Genomic DNA, 22,872 nt, shown 5'->3' on the forward strand with positions numbered 1-22,872 from the left:
AGGAGACGTACACAGAGGCGTAGAGAGGAGCAATCTGTCTTAAAAGCCCAAACACACGAGAAACCACATTGTTCTTAAAAGAAATTAGTTTTTAGTAACTTTAATTTAATCTAACACAAATTAATATGCCTTATAACATCATCTCTCTGTTGCAATCTGTCTATCCACTATTAATGTGTGTATTCCATCCGTCCTTCCTGCAGATAAATTCAGTTATCACAGCAGAAAGGCATTTTCTGCTCATTCCTGCAGAGTTATGGCTCAGATGATGATGGTAGTTAAACAGCAGCACTTGACACACACATGAGTAAGACTACACCCTCTCTTTAACTGTAATTGTGTAAATTAGCACACAAATGTGCCGAACATGGCTGCCTTACAGAACTAGTGCGTAGCCTCCGGCTCTTTATCAACTCACCTGTGCCAGAGACGCTACAAAGTGTGTGTCATAAAATGAATGTGTGTTAGCCTAAATAATACCTCGCTTATAACATTTGAATGCAGCATACTATCAAAGTAGACATATCAGAGCGCACACTTCATGAATTCACGCTATTACTGAAGAGCCTGAGTGTATTTGTGAGTGAGTTCTATCCACTTATGTACGTTTGGGGACCGCACACATAGACACATCCAGTGATTCCATGAATTTGAAGTTGTAGTAACATGTGGGGGAGTGAAACCCCTGGACGAGCATGCCAGAGTGCATTCAGGAAATGTCATGTTTTAAGATGCAATTTGGATTTTGCGTCCCACCTTTATGGGAGCATGTTCTTCTAATTCACTTCCATTCGAATGCCCTGGTAATTATCTGCTCTGTGATATGGCTCTGGAGAGAGAGAGAGAAAAAAGGAACATCTCATCTTTTGTCTTTCCCTCTCTGTAATTCCCTCATTCATTGCTGAGTCATAAAAATAGAGAGCCAAATAGGGTGTTTAAAGAAAAACAGCAGTGCAAAGATGAGGGGATTTGTCTATATTTTTCGTCTATATTGCTTTGCAAATGTCTGGATTTTGACAGAAACCTTGGTAAAGTTTTTGGGAATATATTTTTATAATCATTTTTATGTGTGTGTATATGGCAGAAAAAGGTTATATTTCTTGAAATTAAAAGAAATGAAAACACTGACTAAAGATATTCTGAACAGTGTTTCCCACAGAATTCATTCAATACAGAAAATGTGCACAAACTCATCTCATGCAGATTCCGAGGGATGGGGATAGAGACAGAAATGCATTTTATGCGTCATGCGGGCACACCCACAACTGCAGCTGAAACTATGAGATCCTACTGTCTGCGTAGACAGTAACAACTTCATGGACGATAGCGTGAGCAAGCCGCAAATAGCGCTGCACACATATACAATGCAGCAACGGAGCAAAACACCAAGTTAGAGATCTCTTATGTTGTTATGAGAAGTGTAAAAATAATGTTTGGGGTTGTTATGAAATGGGAAAACTCAGTATATAGCAGGTGCCACAGTCTAGGTAATAAATGGGATACACTGCTGAATATACTGAGAATCCATCTTTATGTCTGAGCTGTGATGAAGGTTGTTTTATGGCTGTGTATTGTTAAACCCTGTCCTTAACGTCTTCATCTCTCTGTCTCTCACCAGGCCGAACCAGAGGGCTTCTCCCATTTCCACCTCTACGTGTGTGCAGCCTTCCTGGTGAGGTGGAGGAAAGAGATTCTAGAGGAGAGGGATTTTCAGGTAATTCGCACACAAGACACAGGGGGCGCCATTAAACCTTTCTCTTTCTAGTTGGCAGTGAGACACAGATTGGCATTCACACAGAGTAAAGACACACACACACTGCATACTTTCCTACTGATGGTGATATACTTTACATACTGCAGCTTCATATGTGTGTAAATTAATTTCAGTTGCTCTGGCCGTGTAGAGGAAAGCCACTTTAACAGAGTCCACCAGGCTGTTCATGGCCTACATCCCTCTCCATTACCGCCCTGGTCATTAACTGTGGGGTTCAAAAGTCGTTGTGAGTGCATTAGTAGATGGCAGTAGACAGCTGCCAGAAGGTGACTTTGGTTGCCAGCTCACTGGGGGGATCTGGCTTCTTAACAGTAGCAACACAGCTGAATATCATCACATACAAACATAATCGCTGCTCTTTGGCTGCTTTCTCCTCCTCCCTTTTTTTTTTTTACTTCTCTGAGCACTGTCATATTCTGTATTTTTTTTAATTTTTCAGTTTTTTGGGGGTTCTTTTTCAACATATTTTCACTTTATTCTTCATTGCTCAACTTTGCATCTCATTTCTTAGTTTTTTGCATTCTGGTGGTCAAACATTTGTTAGTTTTTTGGTTATTATTATTTAGATTGCCCTCTTATTTTATTTTGGATTATCCTAATTACCTCACAAGCCCAAACATTTACCCCAAAACACAAACTTTACAGTGTTTTCCTCTGTACAATCCTCTGTTTTACCTTCTGGCTGACATGCTATACAGACTACCAAGTGTTGTGCCATGGGCAAAGTATCCACCCCTGTTTGATGAGAGAAAAAGAGGAGGTGTAAGGGAAGACGATCAGGGTGGTAATGAGAGGGTGGCAAGAGAGGTAGGATTAACAGATTATACTTGAGAGCAAAAGAGAGGGAAAGATCTTTTTTTGTGGCAGACTTTTTTGTAATTTTTATTTTCAGCAATGTTAAAGATGATTAAGTAAATCTGACTGTGCACTGGGCTGCAGTTTGACAACACAGAAGTCTTAAAGGCTTCTGAAAGGACACAACAAACCAAAGGGCTGCTATATCAAGGTTTTCCAAACCAAACGATAGTGAAACTTTCTTTCTTTCAGGAGTCAATATTCCGTGTGTGCTTAAAGGAGACATATTGTGCTCACATTCAGGTGTATAATTTTAATTTAGGTTATTACTTGAAAAGGTTTACTTGCTCTAATGTTCAAAATGTTATACTCATACTGTCCATTGCTGCAGCTCCTCTTTTCAGCCTCTGTCTGAAACGCTCCTGTCTCTTTAAGGCCCCCCTCCTGATAAGTCTTCTCTGATTTGCCAGCTGGCCCACTCTGTTGTGATTGGTCATTCACTTCCAGAGAGTGTCCCATGCTTTGGCTTTACCTGACTTTGTTAAGGTGTGTGCCAGACTAGCTGCTAGGTGTAACATTATGCAGATTTGGTCCACCGCGATGGCGTGTGACACCACAGTGGTGCAGAAGTTTGCTCCGGTCTTCTGATGAGGCATTTCAGCAGCTTCAGGAGCAGTGTTTTGTGTGGGGGGAGAAGAGCTCCCTGTAACGCTGACTTTTGACTTTTGAACTTAACAGACCTTTTCACATACACAAAAACAATTTAGCTTTAGCAGGTTTTTATTTAAATAGAAAATGGAAAATTCTATTTAGGTTGAGTAAAATAAATTTTTTTTCTAGGTTTATTCAGAAATGGAGCATACATCTTAAAGAATGTTCCAACTATACTCAAAATAGTTTTCCAAAGTCTGAGTAATGAGGGTTAGTAACACCTTGGATCATAGTTCCTGTGATCTTTGCCATTGTTCAGAATGATATTTATTCAAATCTTTGTATTTGTATTATTGTTCTTACTTTGATTTATGCACATCTGAGTTTTACTGTTACATTCCTGAGGTGGTTGTTTCCAAGAAAATAAGCATACAAAAATAACAGCTAATGCAAAGGTTGATAAAATTGCATAATGTGAGTCGCTGATATTGACATTCAAGCCACAGCTGCATTTTTTCTTTTGGGCTCCTACCGTGTAACAAATCAGACATCGTCTTCAAAAGCAACACTAGTCAGAGGGTTAGGGCTCTAAAGAAGCTGTGTATTAGAAGGAGGCGAGCTGATTAAAGAGGATTCACCCGCTGAGTGAGACACTGGAGGCTGTCAGAGTTTGAAGATGAGACGTCAATCTGTTCATTCTTTCATACTCTTCTCAGCCTCTCCCACCATTTCCACCTAGTTGAAGCTCAAATACGATTATTTTTTTGTTGAGTTCCATTTCAGATTGAACTCAAGGATTGCTTTTCTTTTTAATGGATTTCTGCAGCGTTTTGAACTATGCACACAGAAAATCTCTGCAAACCTTTGTGCAGTAACGTGAGAGTTCACTCTCACTTTGAAATGGTCTTAATAGAAGATCTGCGCATTGATGGAAATTTTCCTCATTCGAACAACACCCGACAGGTTTGCTGAGAGCAGATAAAACTTGTGGGGAGGTCAACAGCGGCAGACTGTAAACTCAATGAATTCAGGAAGCTTCTAAACACCATCAACTTTTAGACAGCGAAGGCCAGTTTCATTTTTTGCATGATCAGAATGTGTGAACCCGTGATTATCAGAGAGGCCTTAGACTATACATCATATTGTTGCGGGGTGAAAAACTCTTTAATCTCTGCATTTCTAAATTCCTCTGTTATGCTAACGGCCTGGCTGTAGAGACTGTAATGTTGTTCAATTGGTTAGTCGATCACTTTGGTCTAAATACAACAACTTCTAGATGATATTTGTACAGTCATTATAATTATAATTCCCAGAAGATAAACCCTCCAATATTTGCGACATCGTTATGTTGACATTACTGCCTCTGGCTCCATTTGCACAAAATGGCGGCATTTGGATATTTTAGCTCTATTTCAGGATAGTGGGAGGAATTGGAGATCCGTTGTCCATCTGTCTATACAGTCTGTGGTGCAGATTTTGACTGTGCCCAAATGGTGACTCCTAATTACTGTGGTGATAACATGACTTTTCATATAGCACCACCATGAGGTCAAAATTGCCCCTTATTCAGAAAACATTTCTACAGACCTTCATGGTTCCCAGACGATGACTTTGATGATCTTTTATTCCTGTAGCCACCATGGGCAGCACATTTCTGATCACAATGAAATGTCTCAACTGCTGATTGGTAATGAAATTTGCTACACACATTCATTTTGCCCTCAGGATGAACTGTCTTCGTAATCTCCTGACTGGCATGAGCGTGTTAGCATTTTGACATTAGCAGTTAGCTCAAAGCGCCACAGTGAGTACAGAGCTGTCAGCAAAGGTTTGGAGTTTTAGTCTTTTTCTGCTGTTTGACAAATAATTTAAAACCACGTCCACAGTGGATATCTTCAGCATGCTCTCAGGCCCACGTCCCCACAGTCTCTGCAAACTTTTGGCAGAAGTAGCTCTGGAATCCAAACTCAAAAATCAAGAAAGCCCAAGAGTGCATACTCCTCATGGATACTGCATGAAAACTTTAGGAAATTCTCCCTGCTCTAGGACTATGGTTAAAAGTCTGTATAGATGTCATGAATTACTGAATAGTGGCCTCAACTGCAGGGAGAACAAGGCCATCACTCAACAGGCTTTTATTTCAAAATCTCCCATTTTTCATATTTTGTCTCATTTTAGTAAAACTTGGCCTGTTTTCTTCCCAGCTCCTGTTTTAGAATTGTGTCGATGCTGTATGCTGCTAATGCAAACTCAGTGCCGTATCAAGATTTACCCGTTGTCTTCATTAACCCATGATAATGTGCATTTTGTTTTTGCACAAATACCATCAGTACCGCAACAGTCAGGGACACACTTTGATTCTTTTGTCACTCTCAGGAGTCTGGATTTCTCTGTGTCCCCCACAGAAGAAAACTGTTTCACAGAGACGCACACACACAAGCATTCACTCTAAAAACAGACACTCATGAACAGACGCAGCCGAATGTCGTCCTGGCATTTTCCCCCTGACCAGGACACAGCACATTAGCTCTCATCAGCTTTTTGTTTATGTTTTCCAGTCTGCTGTCTGTACCTAATGTAACACAGATATCCCGTGTATTTGTTTGTGTGTGTGTGTGTGCATTAGAGTGTGGCTAACTGAGCATCCCGACGGGCCAGGCAACGTTTTGGGTCGAGTCGGGCTGATTTGTTTTTACACTTCACATGTCTGTAATCGGGGGAAAACAAGCAATAACTGTGTGTATCAGGGACAAAGTAAAACAAACTCAGCACAGCTATATTAACTGCATCGGGCTTGGTCTGAGTTAGTTTTCACTTGCATGTGTGTATTGCGTGACTGATGTCTCTCTGTATGTGGGTCTCAAAAATAAAATGCACATATATTTGCACAGTTGCTGGTGGTACAGATAACCGTATCTTTCAGAACGTACTGTTCATGTTGTCAAATTGATTAGCCAAATATCATACAATTTACTAAGTAATTTCCTGACAGAGATTATTGTCAGCGGGGGGGGTCAAGATTTCTTCTGCTCTCAGCTTTAGTTGTTTAATTCCAAGAGATTTCTGCCTGTGATCCACTGAGCCTCAGAGTTCAATCGTGGGCCTGCCAGGTTCTTAAGGGCCTGTTGAACAGCTCTTTTCTCCACATGCTTTACCCAGCAACCCTCATGGCATCCCTCTCCTCCGATGTCTGCCTTTCTCTCTCTCTCTGTCTTTCTCTGTGGCTCTGTCGCGCCGTTTCATGTTGCTAATTCCCAGCCGCTTTGTTTTTGCCACTTTTTATTTCTCTGCTTGTTCCATTGTTTTCTTCTGTCTCTTTCTTTCTTTGTTTTCACTCTGGATCTCTGTTTATCCATCTCTTTCTTTTTTTCTCCTCTTTTATCCCCCACACATCACTTCGCCCATATTGATGGCATTGTGTGTCTGTTAGTTGGTTCACCATTTTGATCCATACTGGAGACTGAAATATCTCATCAGCTATTTCATGCATTGCCATGGATTTTTCTACAGGCATTAACGTTTCTCAGAGGATGTGACCTCCTAGTCTTCTCTGAGCTTTTCCCTCTAGCTCTACCAGCAGGTCAGAGTTTTCACTTATCCAGTGAAATATTTTAATATCTGCTAAATGGCTTGCCACGATATTTTGCTGAGCTACGGTACATGGTCCACAGAAGATTAATTACATTGACTTGTTCTCTTGCAGCCGCATTTATGTTTTTTCTTTTAAGATCTCAACAGCTTTTTGTTAGAAATGTTCATGATCCCCAGAGGATGAGGTCGACTGAGTTTTCTTGTAGCTAGCAACATTTGAGGTTTCTATTGAAATGTGTTGATAGTGGTATGGATTTTTTCAAATTCCTTGCCATCTCTCTCTCTCTCTCTCTCTCTCTCTCTCTCTCTCTTTGTCCTAATAACCTAAATTAAAAAAAACAGTTTAAGGTCCAAACATGTATGAAAAGACCAAAGATGCACTCTTGTAACTTTCACCAGCAAAAAATATTAATAAATTGCGGTGATGAACTCAATCCCGCCGTAGGCATCACACGACTGCTATCTGTGACGGTGAACACAATGTTCACTGTCACAGATAGCTATTCAATTTATGGTGTTATTATTATTATTATAAAGGCAGTATATAATAATCGTAAAAAAAATAACGTTGCAACAATTTATTTATCAGATAGAAAATTGATTGGCAACAATTTTGATAATTAATCATCATTGTCATTTTACAAACATTTAAACTGTTTTTCAAATGTGGTCAGAAGGCATCTTTAACTATCTTATGATATTTTATAGACACAGAACGCACAAACAGCACAAGCTCCCAGCAATACAATAAAGGTTTCCGACTTATTCCCATCAATCAACTCATTACACAGAATTGCTTCTCTAATTTATCCAGGCCTGGAGGCTATCTAGACCTGTAACAGCTAGTTAGCCCATTACAACAGCTTGTTTCATAGCAGTAGATTATTGCTGTGGTTGATTTTTCCTTTCCTTTCCTTTGACTTTGGAACTGGTTTACTCCTGTAATTAATTTGCAATTTAAATAATAACTTACATTTAGTTTTGAAATCATAATATTTTTTTAATACCATATATTTGATCACCTTTGAAAGCTACAGAGACATTGGACAAAAAAGTTTGAAGTTCAAGGTCAATTTAATACGCATACCCTTCTAAATCTGGTCAGTCACTGCAGTTCAGTCATTCCCTGTAGAAAAAAGTGAGAGCTAATTGCCTTCCCTTTTAAAATGTAGAACGCGGGGAGCAGCGGTGTATGAAAAACTGCTGGCGAGTTACATGCTTGGGGTCTTGAGAGGGGAACACAAATGATTGTTTCCTTTTAATAGTTAATTAAAACATGCATGCAGAAAGTAATTTAAAAAGGATAATTCATGCATTGTTATCAAACATAGTTAGCCGAGTAACCGTAAATCTCCTCCCCTGGTTGTGGGATTGGATTGGTTAAGCCGCTAAATGAAAAGCAGGAGGAGTGTGGCACTCCCCAAGCAATCTGCCATTCACCGTTCCACTTCAGCTAGCACACTACTGCTAACTGCAAGCCTGGACTGCATGGATAAGTAGGCGCGTGCCCACACACACACACACACAGTTTTTACACACTTTCTGTCACTCAAAACCTAGCACGACAACATAAACATGCACATAAACTATTCTTTCTCACGCCATAGATTTTTTTCACACATTCATGCATCACCGGACACACACACACACACACACACACACACACACACACACACACACACACACACACACACACACACACACACACACGCGCGCATTGTAATAGGCAAGCAGGTATGTGTGTGCACTGCTGTTTTTAGGAAATGCCAGAACAGACAGTGCCATTTCCGTTCAGTCATTACTACCTGGGACCCCAAGTGTGCTACCGCAGAACAGACCTCACAAATGTCTGTGAAAAAAGTTTGCACTCTGGGTTTTCAGCCCACATATATGTGCAGCTGCTTGATTGTGGCTCATCCCTGCAGCCTGGAAATTCCACCTGTCTGAACAACCTGTCGCATCTCACATGTGGCAAATTAGTATGTTTTTCAATGTTATTTGGAAACCAAGCAATAACCACGGTCCCGGCAGGCAGACATTCGAGGAGACTAGGGCTCTTGGCAGGTGTTGGCACAAATGTCAACCTGTAATGGATGCCATAAAGCAGTGTTGCTTTTGTAATTTAGCCATTTAGCAATTTGTTTTTAAAGATTACAACCTCATAAAGGAGTAATTAACTTTATTTCAGGTGGTGAACAGGCTCTAAAAGACACAATTGCCTGGTGCTTGAGTATGGATCTATCTCTACCCTCTGCTTTTAAATGTGCTCATACAAAGCCTGTACGTTTTTCACAGAGTTATCAGCATACTGAAAATGCTTCGTTGGCATTGTGCATGCAGGAGAAACACTTCGTTATCAATAGGTACATACACTGTACATACTCTGTACAGACACTTACTTCTGTGTGTCTGAATCGGTCCAACCACATCTTCTGTTGATATTGTTTTGTCCTCATTTATTTATTTGCAACAGAACATACAATTTATGTGATGTCTTCTACACTTGGTAATATGAATAAAAAGGTCTGTTTTCCCACAGCATTTGTATGTTTTCACATCTCATGCTTGCTGTATTATTAAAGGGGATTAAAGAAACAGCTGGGTGCTCACTTACGTGTGAGATCCCCTCTATTAATGTCGTTATCTGTATGATTTCCTTTATGCGCCTTTATACATTCTACCTACTCGGTTTACTAATTCACTTCTCTATTAATAACAGAGAAATGTCAGAAGGATTAAGCAGCTATAGTCGGATACATAACAATTCTCTTGATCAAGCATGTTCAGCGACTATTTTAGAGACTGTTCATTATTTTTAAGATGGTTTATTGTCTGTTATTACATTTTGTGTGTCAAAGATGAGGCAACACATAATTTAATCTACAGACTCTCATTTGTGTCCATCCACAACAAATCCGACAGCATTATTTGTCAGCATGGATTACATGGTCGTCCTGGAACCTCCTGATTGTGACCATTTAATACTGTTTGCTTAAGATTTCATTAGTAAGCGTTGCTGAATAGACTCCACTGTGAGGATCCCCATTGTGATCATTAATGTGAGACTGAGTGTTTGTGTGATTGCAAAGCTATTAGTTCTGTGTAAATGGAATCTCACTGTCACTACAGTTTATTTTTTTCCTTTTCCAATGATATGCAGAAGAACCATGACAGAGGTGGATGAGTGAAAGAGGGAGACTAAGATTGGTTTTCACCTTAATTAATGGTGTGTGAAAAACTGTGGACCTTTGCAAATGTCAGAATTGGTCCTCAGATCACTTAGGTGAGGATAGCGCCTTGGGTTCAGCAGCCTTGGCAATGAAAGGAAAGGAGGGCACTGCAGAGGAACCAGAGTGATCTGGAAATGTCAGCACTATTTCAATCCCCATGACTAAGAATATAGCTTGGTTAAGGATTTATATCATGGAGAAGATAAAACTTCCAATTCTAGATAGAAAAGCTCATTGGCAAATTTTATTTGACCAGTTACCCTGCATTCAGACATACACGAAATTTGGGCATTCTCCCTGAGGGGGTGTGAGAACATTTGAGTCAGTTTCCTGCCAGCCCATAAAATGTCTGAGTTAGCCCATGTGAGAATACAGCAGGAAAATGAATTCATGAGGAGGATGTTGATGAGGGATGGAAAATAAAAATAAAAAAAGATGACGAGTATGTATCTCGGAATGAAAAAAGGCACCAATCATGTAGAAGATGCATAAATAGATATCAACTTGGAAAGATGGCGATATACTATCTAACACACGTCTGAAAATGGCCTGTGATTATGTACGTTATTTTAATTTCTTTTAAGGAAGAAAAGTTGCTTAATTTGTGTGTTTTTGTCTGGATAAGCAGCTGAATGAGTTAACAACTGCAGCATCTGCACATTTAACATCTACACCCCAAATAACAATGTGTTTGTAAAGCTGATTGCACTACATGGGAATATAACAAGAACGAATTACCATATAGAGATACAACTGAGGAAGTGCGTCCACGGCATCGTGTTTATCTGAATATAAAGGGAAAAAATCAGGTGTGTGGCGAACTCATTTTGAGCATGATGTCAAAAGGAAAATATATTCATGTTATGCAGACAGAATAAAAGTCCTTTCAATTGTATGCCAGCGTCTGAACTCCAGTCTGCCTATAGATAGATCGGTTTCTGTTGTTTGACTCGTCTTTGTTCCTCCTCTCCGCTGCTCCCTTGAAGCATTGTTTTTTTATTGTATTTATAACATTGATCATCAGTTTGTGTCGTTGACACATCCTGATAATTGTGCCATTTTTCTTTACACGTACAATAGAGCCCCACCCTCAGCCTATTTAAAGGGTTAGTTTACCCCATTTAACTCAATGACACATTTCACAAAGATCTCTTTTTGAAAGTTTATTCTTGGAAAAACAGAACTCAGATCCTTTCCGTCTAATTATCAGAACAAAGTGTGCTCCTGTCAGGACGCCAGGACAAATTGGAACTCTGTGTTTAATCGGGACATCTGGTCACTCTCGATGTTTTATTCTGCCAACACAAATGCTGCAGAGCATTGTAAACAATATAGTCCACAGGGCCCTCTACTGGAATAAAGCACTTTTTATGTATTTATTTTTTACTTCAGTAAAAGAGCTGAATGAAATATTTATTTATTTGATCTAGAATTGAGTCCCCAATGCCACCATGAACAAAAAAATATTTGGCAACACAAAGTTGCACAGCAGCTGTTAACTTTTTAGAGTTAAATATTCCTTTGTTAAATTTGAGCTATTTTATGTTGGTGTAATAGATCATAGAATATATGATGGATGGCATGACAGCTCTCCTAAAGTAAAGCCTATTCATCTGGATTTCCCCCTGGTGGCTGTTAATTATAGGTCATAAACCTTGCCTACTCCATGTAAGCAGATTGGACAAGGACCTTATTAGCTTGTCAAATAGAATTTCCCCAAAGATGGCTTCTGTTATTTTAGGTAGTTCTTATCACACTGGTTTATGTTCAAGTGTAATTTGTTCCAGTATGTTTGGTCTTAATTAGTTAACAGGATGAAATATCATGATTGACTGCTGAGATTGACTAGCGGTGATTGGTCGAGCGCATGTATTGGTGGGACCTCTATAACACACATCTACACTTTGATCACTACTGCTCAGGCTCCAAAAGACAGCAGATGCACAAGATGGCCGCCCCCTTATCTGGGATATTTTGGCTTCATTTTTCTACAACAAGAGAAAAGTTTAGACGCATCGTCCATCTTTATATAGTCAACAGTTCAGGTATCAGGGGACTTTGATAACCTCATCCAATGCGTATATGTGCATCTTTGGTTTTTCTTTTTCCAGCATACAGTAGGTATGTGCATGAGCATTAAGACCACCACCGCAATTTCAAGTAAAGAGCCGGGCTCCTCCTCTGATAAATTCCACTCTTTTCACCCATTTATCATGACAAGACCTCCCCAACTTCTCCTCATAACTTTGTTCCCAAACTCGGCTTGTATCGAGCAGACCCTCTTAGCGGTTTGCAGCTTCTCTGATGGATGGCACTGTAGTCATTAGGGCTTAAAGTGAGACAAGGCCACCCCCAGTAAACAGCTTTTAACGATCACCCCCTGTTGATTGAGTGCTGCGTCTGATGTAGTGTATGAATCTAATTGTGAGAATATATGAAGAAAACGGAGGACTTAATATGGTGGAAGTAATTATGTAGCCCTCCACCCATCTTGTCTTTCATTCTGTGACATCCTTCTTTCATTGCTGTCCTGCCTCCTACATGCTCTCCATCACTGACATGTGAAGTTAGCTGTAAGGCAAAGTTGCGTGGGCCTGTGCGCTGAATTATTGCGCTGTACGGTTTTGATGACCAAAGCTGCTTGGAAAGCTGGTAGTGATCAGTCATGGTGTGGCATTGACACCAAGTAAGTGTGTGTGTGCGCTTGTGCTAAAATATGTGCACATACAGTTATATATTGGCTGCACAACTGAGTGGTGTTGCTGCTTTGTTGATCAATGCATGCCAGCCCAGGTTTGCCATCGCCAGGAGTCTCCGCAAAGCGTTTATCAGCTCAAAAGAATCGTGTGTGAGGTGATTAGCTTGCCTTCTGAGTGTCATTACCGACATTATCGCTGGCTGAGGTTTATCCACAAGAGAGAGGGAAGTAGAGATAGGAAGAGTCAGAGTTTTATGGCTTTTTTGCCCTAAGATAACAGAATAACAGGAGTTGCTCTGTCAGCCCCTAAGCCAACTGCATGCCCCCCTGCTCCACTCCTCTAAGATAAACAGTAATATCAACCCACTCACACGGAATAAACAGACTGCAGCAGCCGCAGCAGCAGAAGGGGACAAATAGTTTTTAAAAGAAAAATGGCAGAAAAGAGATTTGAGGAATGGGTTGGGTCATGAACTGAGACATAAATATTGAATTTTGAATTGAACTGCTCATATATGGAGAGTCAAAACAAGAACTGAGGCACTTCCCCCGAGGAAGGTGTTTTCAGGGATGGTGAACTCTTGATTATTATTGCATTAACCTTTCAGAACTTGGCCATGGGTGAGGGCTGGTGTTAAAGTATCAAAAGGCTCTATTTGTCTTTTGTTGAATTTAGTGTGGCAACATGGATACTCTACAAGCATCTACTCACTAATTACACAAATGTCAGTTTGTATGTGGAACGCATATCTCGTGAACCATTTATCTTATCGACTTCACCCTTGGCATGTGTGTTGTTAATGTTCCGAGGAAGTGCAGTGTCAATTTTGGTGCAATTTGGACACATGATACATTCAATATAAATAAAATGTGAATAAACAGGTAGACAGTGCCTTGCAGTTATATTTTGATTATTTTCATTTCACCATATCAGGCTCACAGAGACATCCGCGGGTTGTCCTGGGTGCTAATCGCTGTCATGACAACAACATTCATGGAATCACTTCCTCTTTAAGTAACTTCTGCAAAGTAAAATAACCAAATAACACAATAATGTCAAGTAATTCATTCAAACTTATATATAAGCCCAACATGTGAACAGTAATAAAGCAAATTCAGTTCCATTTTATAAAAAAAATGTCTATAAAATTGTTACAATTTCTTTTTATGTCATTGATCATAGGTCACTTTTACAATTTCAGAAAGAAAGCTGCAACCAGTTTGACCACAGACAAGACAAAAAGTGTATTCCTTGTTTAGAATGGGCACGGCACTAGTAGATATACAACAGAAATGTATATCAGTGGATTGGATCATATTTTTCTGCAGTAGGTTTGACACAATTTGGGTGGTAATGGTTGATGCTGAGGGGTCAAACGGTTAAATATTGACCGCTGTTGAACTTTGAAGTTGCACGTACTGAAAAGTGAAACTAGTCAAGCAGAGTGAAATATCACCGTAAATGCTCCAATACACAGAAGAAGCAGGGACAACTGTTTTAGCACTTAAATTGCTTCTGGCCGTATTTTTCCAAAGGTTCTGAACTTGTCATTGGGCTGGCATTGACTGGTACAGAAAGGGCGCAGCGCTAAAGCCTGGTGACTGCGAGAGCAAGGAGATCCAAGTCTCTTTTTTTCCCTCACATCAATTTACCGTTTTATGTTTTAGTTTCATAAAAACCATTAAAACAAATCTTTCTGTGAGGTATCAGCAGAGGTTGCAGTATCCAAATGATAACCTCAGCACCAACGCCCACGCTTGTGGTTGCGTGTGTTTGGAAAGCTTTCAGGCAATCTATCATGCCTTCTCCCAATGCTTTAATCTTATTCACACTCCCACAGTATTTAAATTACCAAAGGTTCAACCCACATCCCACATGTTGCCTCTGTAAAGAACATAGCAGGATTTTATGAATTAGTTTACCCTCTGCAACCTTGGGCTGATATTGACCTATTGTACATTAAGCATATGTGAAGTACATGAATGTCAAATTAGAAAATTGTCCAGATTTATTCAAACATATATCTTTAATTCTCTAGTTTTTCCTGGGTTCATGCCCTCCAAACAGCAGAAGTATGGAATTGGGCCAAATTAAAGCATTTGCTTTGTTTTCTGTGATTCTATAATTAAAAGAGAAGCAGAGTTTTAAAGGAATAGATTGATATTTTGGGAAATGGATTGGAGTATAGAGTGGTATAAACCAAATTTCAGCAAGAAAGTAAATACATTACTAATCCATCCATCCACTCACCCACCCACCCACCCACCCACCCATCCATCCATCCATCCATCCATCCACCCATCCATCCATCATCTATATGGCTCATCCTATCGCTGTGATGCGGGGTACACCTTGGACAACTCATTAAAGAAAACAGTCCCACTGTTTTTTCCTAAACTGCCTGTAAACCAATTACACCAACTCATCAGTATTTAGATTATTTGTTGCGAAAGAATCTATTAAACAAACAACTAATACCAATGCTAAACTTGTTTGAGACCAGAAATCTCACATTATCCAGCATCCCAGTATTAATCTGCTGGGCTTTTTTAACGGGCAGTCTTTTTACAACACGACTGGGCTGTGCTATCCTATGTCAGCTCTTACCTCCACATGCTACAGTGCCCCACTCCTACATTAGCACCCACTGTTTGCCAGAGTGCCCATTTTGTGTAATTATACGAACTACAGCAAGCTAATGGCCCCGACAGAGCAGTGCCTAGGCCCATTACACCTCAGGGTGCTGCAAAACACCATTACCACCACCAGCAACCTGGAGTGCTTGTGCTCGTAGGTGACAGTCTTTGTGTGTTTGTGTGTGTGTGTGTGTTTGAGTGCGTGTGTGTCTGTGTGTGCGTGCGTGCTCGCGTGTGTGTGCTGCATCTCCTTATGTGTGTTCATGTAGATGTGTTGTTTGAATGAGATCGGAGGTGTAATGATACATGTCAAAGAAACACAACAGCTACTACAGACGATTGCCATTTTTAGCCGTAAGTGTGTCTGTCGGTATGTTTGTGTACTGCACACCTGTCATCTCTCCCCCATTAATTTCTCCAGGGCTTTAGCTGCTCACTGCTGGGGGATGTTGTTGACACTGGAGAAAAGACAGCGAGGCACCTTGTGCGACTCTGGGCACTCGATGTACTCACCTCACTTTGCACCATCTCATTCTGCCAGCAAATGGACTGTTTAGTTCTCATGCAGAGTGGGCTTTAATTGTGTGTTTTTATCTTTGTCTGTGTGTGTTCGCACTTCTCTCAGCGTATGACTTCACCATTACTGCTGATAGCTGCAGTCAGTGTCTTAATGGTATTTGAAGGAATACATCTCTCAATTTGAGGTTTCAGTCTTCTATAATCAGTCGTTATCTATAACAAACACACACATGCATTTCGTTCAACTCAGTACACACATATGAATCATATATTTAATGTTGTGTCATCATAAGAGCCTGTCTGATTTTTGGGGGTCGATACTGATGTTAGGGAGTACAAGATTTAACCTTTGAATTAAGAAAATAAAGAAACTTTGTGATGTAAAATTTAAACATAAATGCACATCTTTTTCTTTATTTGGTAAAATTAAGGTTTTCATATCAGCAAGAGACACCGATACGTCGGTGAAAGGCTTATATCGGCTGATTTTATTGGCTAACCAATGTATGGCTCACACTCTAGTCTTCATGTCAATCAGTCCTGTATAGGATCAGCTTATTGTGTGGCTCAGTTCCCACTTTCGGTTTTTGATTTCACACTTAACATGCAAACGAGTGACAAAGTGAAAGTGAATGATTGGAGAAACAGGATGATAATGCCCCAATCTCTAGTGCACAAGCGGTCAGTGAACACTTTGATGTGATTGAAATTGATGTGAATCGTATGCCACGGCCAACACAGTCTCCAGATCTCATCCCAGTTGAACACTTATGGGAGATCTTGGATCAACATGTTACAGAGCTCTCTCCACTACCATGACCAAATTGAGGGAATATTTTCTTTGGAAGAACTTATAAGGGTTTTCATTCCTCTAGTAGAAACCTAGCCAGATGCCAATATGCATTGAAAATGTGCTGGTGGCTCATGATGATCCAACACATTAAGCCAATCACTGCTTTGTATGTGACTATAAATGTGAAGTGCAGATGAGGAGTGACTGTGTTAAATCAGCTCAGCCTGGTCAGATCCAGGTTAAAACAATAACTATAGACACAGCGAATACATTCCACTTGGCAGTGGCCTAGGCTCTCTCTCTGTTTCCAATACATGACTCCATTCTCTTTTTGAACAAAGAGCCTCAGCACTGACTCTATTGACAATCTGCTTTCCCCTCAGTATCAATAGCCATTAACCACTTTAAGCCTTGCCAAGCATAGGAGATGGGGAGCTAATTGTTTTTTTTTTCTTTCTTTGTAGAGTACTGTATACAGTAATGGTGGATCAATGTGTTTGTTAGTATTGTGGGATAAATGGATATTCATGCCTCAATAACCACTAGCACCCACACACACACACACACACACACACACACACACACACACACACACACACACACACACACACACACACACACACAACAGGGCTAGCTAAACACACTCACAGACACAGATATCTGTTTTCTGTCTCTTTTACTGATTCCCTCCTACAACACACACACATGCACACATCTCCACACACTCTTCTGTCCCATCTCTCTTGATTCTAATTACATACATCTCCACAACACCCCCAAAACATAAATTGAATTTCATGGACTGTACTGGTGCCCCCCCCTTTTCCTCTCGTGCAGTCGTACACACTCACACACTCACACAAACACTCGTGGCCTCTCAGCGTGGAGTGTTGCCACCTGTGCGGAGTAGAGTGGGTGCAGTGTTCCCCCCCCCTGACAGTGAGATGTATGCAATTAAACCGTATTAAAGTCATTAGCCCAGCAGAAGTGATAGCCAGCAGATGGTTACCAAGCAGAAATATGCTCTTAATGAAGCTCCTCAGTCACTGTGCGTGCATACTTTTTCTGGCGGAGCATGCGTGAGTGCACTCGTGTGTGTGTCGAGTGTGTGTACGTTTGTCTGGGTGTGTTGCCTTACGTCTGTGACACTCGAAGCGGCTCATGATGAGACAGTGGTCGGTCCCTCTCTTGCATGTAGCACAGCAATCAGTGCCTATTGTTGATTTATAAAGATATATCACGTGGGAAATGTCTCTCCTACTTTTCTATCAGTCTTATCATTTCTCATTTCCATTCAGTTTAAAACATTTTTCGAAAGTATAAATGCTAAATACAACCTGTGTCCTACTTTACATTGAAGTCCACTTTCAAGTGTATGTGCACTGGGGGTTTAAAATGTTCACACCACCCCACATCGCTTCTGTTAGTTAGCTGCTGTTGTGTAATGATTGCTCTCCCAAACTAGTATATTTTGTTCAGCTTTAATGTAGGGTACCTTTTTGTCTCGACCTCTGTGCATTAATGGTTCCATGGTGTGAAGGTCAAACATCCCAGTGAAGTAAACTAAGCAGAATAAAAATGTTTGATTGCTGGAGGAAAGCAGCGTTTAAATCTATTACATACCAGTCCATGTCAATAATATTAGGGCAACTGTTTTCATCCTATTTAAAGAAACATCAGCAGCAGCCCAATTATCTGTTTCAGTTATTGAATCGCCACCCTGTTGGATATTCAGAATTCATTTAACAACATTCTTTTAGCATAATGATGCTCCTCCGATCAGCCATTTAAATTAGAGTGTTAAAAGTGTCAGCCAATATTGGCCTTTCGCAGATATATGGGTATGGATGTATGTCTTTCCAATATGCATTATATATGCATATTGGAAAGACATACGAAAGACATATATTCCCAATATAGATATATAGGGAAATTAAGCTGCTTTCATTGATGCACTGAGCAGTGGACATTGTCCCGCCAGCCTAAAATGTCTGGAGAATGTCCAAGTCAGCCCATGTGAGAATACAGCAGGACAATGCCTGGAAATTCACAGCGAGCTAGTGATTGTGTAGATGACGTTTCAAACAAATGATGGATACAAAACTGAACAAAAAAGGACTTAGATGACTACAGCTTTTTCAATAAGGGTCGATGCCGTTGTCGATGCGCTGTAAACAAATATACGTGCTTTCTGCAGCTGAATGTATACGTCACGTCCTGCCTCCTGCATGCTCTACCCAGACTCCACCTCACGCCTGAATGTTTCTGAGATTTTTCCTGTTGTTGTTTACATGTCTGACTCAGACAATCTGGCTCAATCTCCTGCTGCATTCTTCATGATGACTCCAGAAAATGTCCGGACATTTATATCTGGTCATGTCTGAGAATTGCTTTGGTAAAATGAAAATCTGCATCACCACAAAAAACCTACTTTCAGTTGGGCTGTAATTTCAACTGTTAACCGGTTTAAATGATTTTGCTGATTTTACTCTACATCATGTGTAGCTTGGCTACAAAGGAGAGCTTCCCTCGGGCCTGAAGAGCCTGGGGCAGTAGAGTTCCTTAGTGGAGGTACATGGTGTCTCCCCCCAGGCATCTACGACCACTGATGCACAGAACACATATAGTCTATACACTTTCACATAAATACATGCATACACACGAGCTGCGCTCTTTAAGGCTGACAGACACATTAAGATGCTGCATGAACATTTCTGTGATGGCTATTTCCTTTTTTTTTCTTCCAATGTAAAGGAACTAGCCGTTATTGGTGTTTTGTTTTCAGCCCAATCTGTTGTAAATAGACTACTTTTTTATTTTTTACTATCTGGTTGTCTTAACGTCGGCAGACATAAGCATTAACATGAAGACACCACGCACGCACCCACCCTGCAGTGTGTTATCTGTGAGCAAAAATGGGGTGGAATTCAAAAGTGCACGTGTGAATGTGAGAGAAGGGTGAGTGATGAAAGGAGAGCTGATAGTTAAGCTCTGGTGAATACAGATGAGAGGAAGGCAAGCTGAATTCTGATCAGGCTGCCTTCCTGTCTTTCTTCCGCTCTTTCTCTCTCTCCATCCCTCCATCCCTCAGAGTGGACATACATAGTGTATTTTTCTGAACCAAGAGGAAAGTCATTGTGTAAAGTCAAGGTCCAGGTCTTCTTCTTCAAAGGAGGATCTATTATGGTGTTTTTTTGTTTTTTTTCTAATGTAGAATTAACAAGTGCCTGGGTTTTGATTATAATCATATGAAGCAGTATTTTAAAAATCATCTGCTCAGGAACTAAGAGTTGTTTTTGAAGTCTGTCGACACAGGAGGTTTGCTTTTTATTAGCATTTTTAGCAGCACTATCACAGTTTGTAAATTTTTGAAATACTGAACATAGAGGCTTTACACAATTTTTGAGAGCCTTCATTTTATGAAAGTCAGTCACCGCGGTAATCACCAGCTGCTCTTTTTGTTAAGCTAAGAATTTTTTTTTTCTAAATTTGCTGATTGATACTGAGTGATATTCAGCTGGGTTTACCTGTTAGTTATTCGGGAAACAGAGGTGAAACACCCAGTCTTAATCTGTATAATCTGGCCACGGGAGCAGCTTTGAGCTTCATTAGTTGAAGAAATCTTGAATTTTTCCCACCCCCACTCAGAATAAAAAATGCTTTTATTTTTTTGTTGAAAAGTCATCAGGGCCATCTCACTAGCTCATTAAAACCAAGCCAGGAAGGGAAACAAATATTGGAGCCTAACACCTTTGATTTCATTTGTAGGAGGGTAAAATAATACAGAGTGCCTCGCTGCAGTAGATATTTCCACTTAGAAATTTGTGAAGTTTGACTTTCCAGCGGTAATAGAAGAATAGAAAGAATGGTTTAGAGCTTAACAGTGTAATTCTGGAAATATAAATCACATTCATCTTCTAAAAAGAGAATTTAATTATCAGCCACAATATTTTTACCACCCAAGGTAGACTTGTTTGTAAGATATCGAATCATATAAGAAAAACGTCTATGATAGGTGGAGCTCGCTGTTTCAATGGAAATGTTTAAATTTGAATGTCAGCGTTACATTACATGTCCCACAGATAGAACTGTTTCCCTCTCAAACGTGCTGTGCTTTTTTCGAGTTGAGGAAAACGAAATCCAAAGAGGTGAAAATCACTACAAGTCAGGTCATGTGCTGCAGTGTCGTGTTTCCAATAGTTTATGGGATGCATTTGTTCCTTCACCCAACTATAATGTTCATAGTCTTGTACTTTAGCCTTTTTATTCCCGTATTCCAATATTTTTTTGCACTGAATCAAATGTTTCATGCTCTGAAACCAGTTCTAAAGGCGGGCAGTCACAGTTACACTTAATGTGCATAAAAATATCGGGACACAATTAAAACTCATCACAGATATATTCACATACTTGAGCCGGTGATACAGTACTTCTCGCACCGGGGGTCACATCCTGTCAGATGTTGGCAAATTGCTCTGGAGTGTCGACGCCAGAAGAGCCGACGTGATTTGTCCTTCGATGTGATTATCAACATCGTGATTGGTCGTAAACCCTGTTGTCACGGCAATGATTTCAGCCTTGATGATGAAAACTCCAGAGACACCGAACCATCACGCACACACACGCGCGCAGACGGAGGTTCAATCTTGCCAACTAATGTCTCTCTCTCTCAAAGGGGAATGAGACTGGTTAGCAGTGAGACAAACTGATTCTGTGTGTGTGAATGTGTGTGTTCGTTTCCCTGTTGTCGGTCTTCGTACTTGCAGTAATGTACAGAACAGGAATTCGGGGAAAGGATTGAACCTCACTGAATTGTACTCGACACTTAATCCTTTCTTTACTCTTTCCCCCCTGTAACCCCTCACCCACCGCCTTTTCGCTCTCTTTCTGTCTCCCAGCTGTTATTAAACCACTTTGACTGAGTTAATAACATCTCTGTCACACTCAAACACACGCGCAGACACAAAAGAAGTGAGTGTAGCCGGGCCTGTCTGCTACACTAACATTACACTTGTTCATACCAGACAAGCCCCTCAGGCTATACTTTGTTAGATCACGAATGCAGCTTCTGCCTGTGATAATATTTTGTGCTGTCGTTGCATTTAGATACTTGTACACAGTTTTCTTCCAATAGCAGATTTCATTACATTTTTATTTATTCAGATAAGATAAGAAGTCAGAGATTTCATCCTTTCTAGATGTATTTGGAGTTTTTGCCTAATTTGATCGTTGGTGAAAGTAAATACAGGTAAAAACACAGGAACCCTAACGACACGGTCTCCAGGGCACCTTCACATTTCATTATAGTAAGCAGGTGCATCTCAGAAAATTAGAATATCATGAACAGGTTCAATATTTCCCATCAGTTATTTAAGAAAGGGGAAATTTTCAAGTGTCAGTAAATTACTAAACATACAGTATAAATGCCGTATATCTCATCGGTCTTGTTCAGCAGTCTTAATGCGGAAGACTGCTGACTTGACGCGCTCCACAAGGAAGCTCCGCTATAGAAGGTCATCACTGAAAGTTATTTTTGCAGAGCGCTGAAGTATATTCATGGGAAGTTGAAGCGAAGGGAAAGTGTGGTAGGAAAAGGTGCACAAGCAACAGGAATGACTGCAGCCGTGTAGTGTCTTGAAGCACCGCAGTCAGTCGTTGCTTGTAGTTTTACAGATAATGTGGCATATTGAGGTTTATTTTCTTCTTCGCCGTATCTTAATGATGGGTGAGTGTAAGTTATTCTGCGACTCTCATATTCTTTCATATCCATCGCACCTAATTTAATTTATCTTAGATAATTCATATATTTACTTGTTGAAACCTGCAGAAATCCCACCAGTGGACATTGGTTACCTGTGCAGCCGGAGCACTTGCTTTGTGTTACATCAGATCGATTCCACTCTCGTGTCTTATGGCCTCTTTCTTCTTTTTTAATTTGAGAAAGCCCAAATTTGTTCTCGTCAAATCGGAATTAAAATGCCAGTGGAACAGCCTGGACTAAACCTAGTTTGAAAATCAGCTGTGTACAGCACAGATATAATGTTTTATAGGGCAATAAAACACAAGCTACTGCCTATATAGTCTATATAGTGTTATTCCCTCTTTCTTTCCCTATCACCTTCTCAACCCTCTTCTGTATTGAACAGCTGCTGATTTATCTTTGCTTTTATTGTTTTCTTGCATC

General features: G+C 40.3%; 1 protein-coding gene across 2 annotated transcripts in view; it reads left to right on the plus strand.

Moving 5' to 3' along the window:
* The window catches only part of tbc1d22a (TBC1 domain family, member 22a), a 124,312-nt gene that overhangs the window by 96,783 nt on the left and 4,657 nt on the right, over positions 1 to 22,872 (plus strand). For both annotated transcript variants that reach the window (XM_035147124.2, XM_035147123.2), the window contains exon 13: positions 1,619 to 1,714. In XM_035147124.2, coding sequence (XP_035003015.2) covers positions 1,619 to 1,714 — 96 coding nt within the window. The remainder of the gene's footprint in view (positions 1 to 1,618; positions 1,715 to 22,872) is intronic.

Source organism: Hippoglossus stenolepis, chromosome 22, assembly GCF_022539355.2.
Source record: "Hippoglossus stenolepis isolate QCI-W04-F060 chromosome 22, HSTE1.2, whole genome shotgun sequence".
Taxonomy (NCBI): Eukaryota; Metazoa; Chordata; class Actinopteri; order Pleuronectiformes; family Pleuronectidae; genus Hippoglossus; species Hippoglossus stenolepis.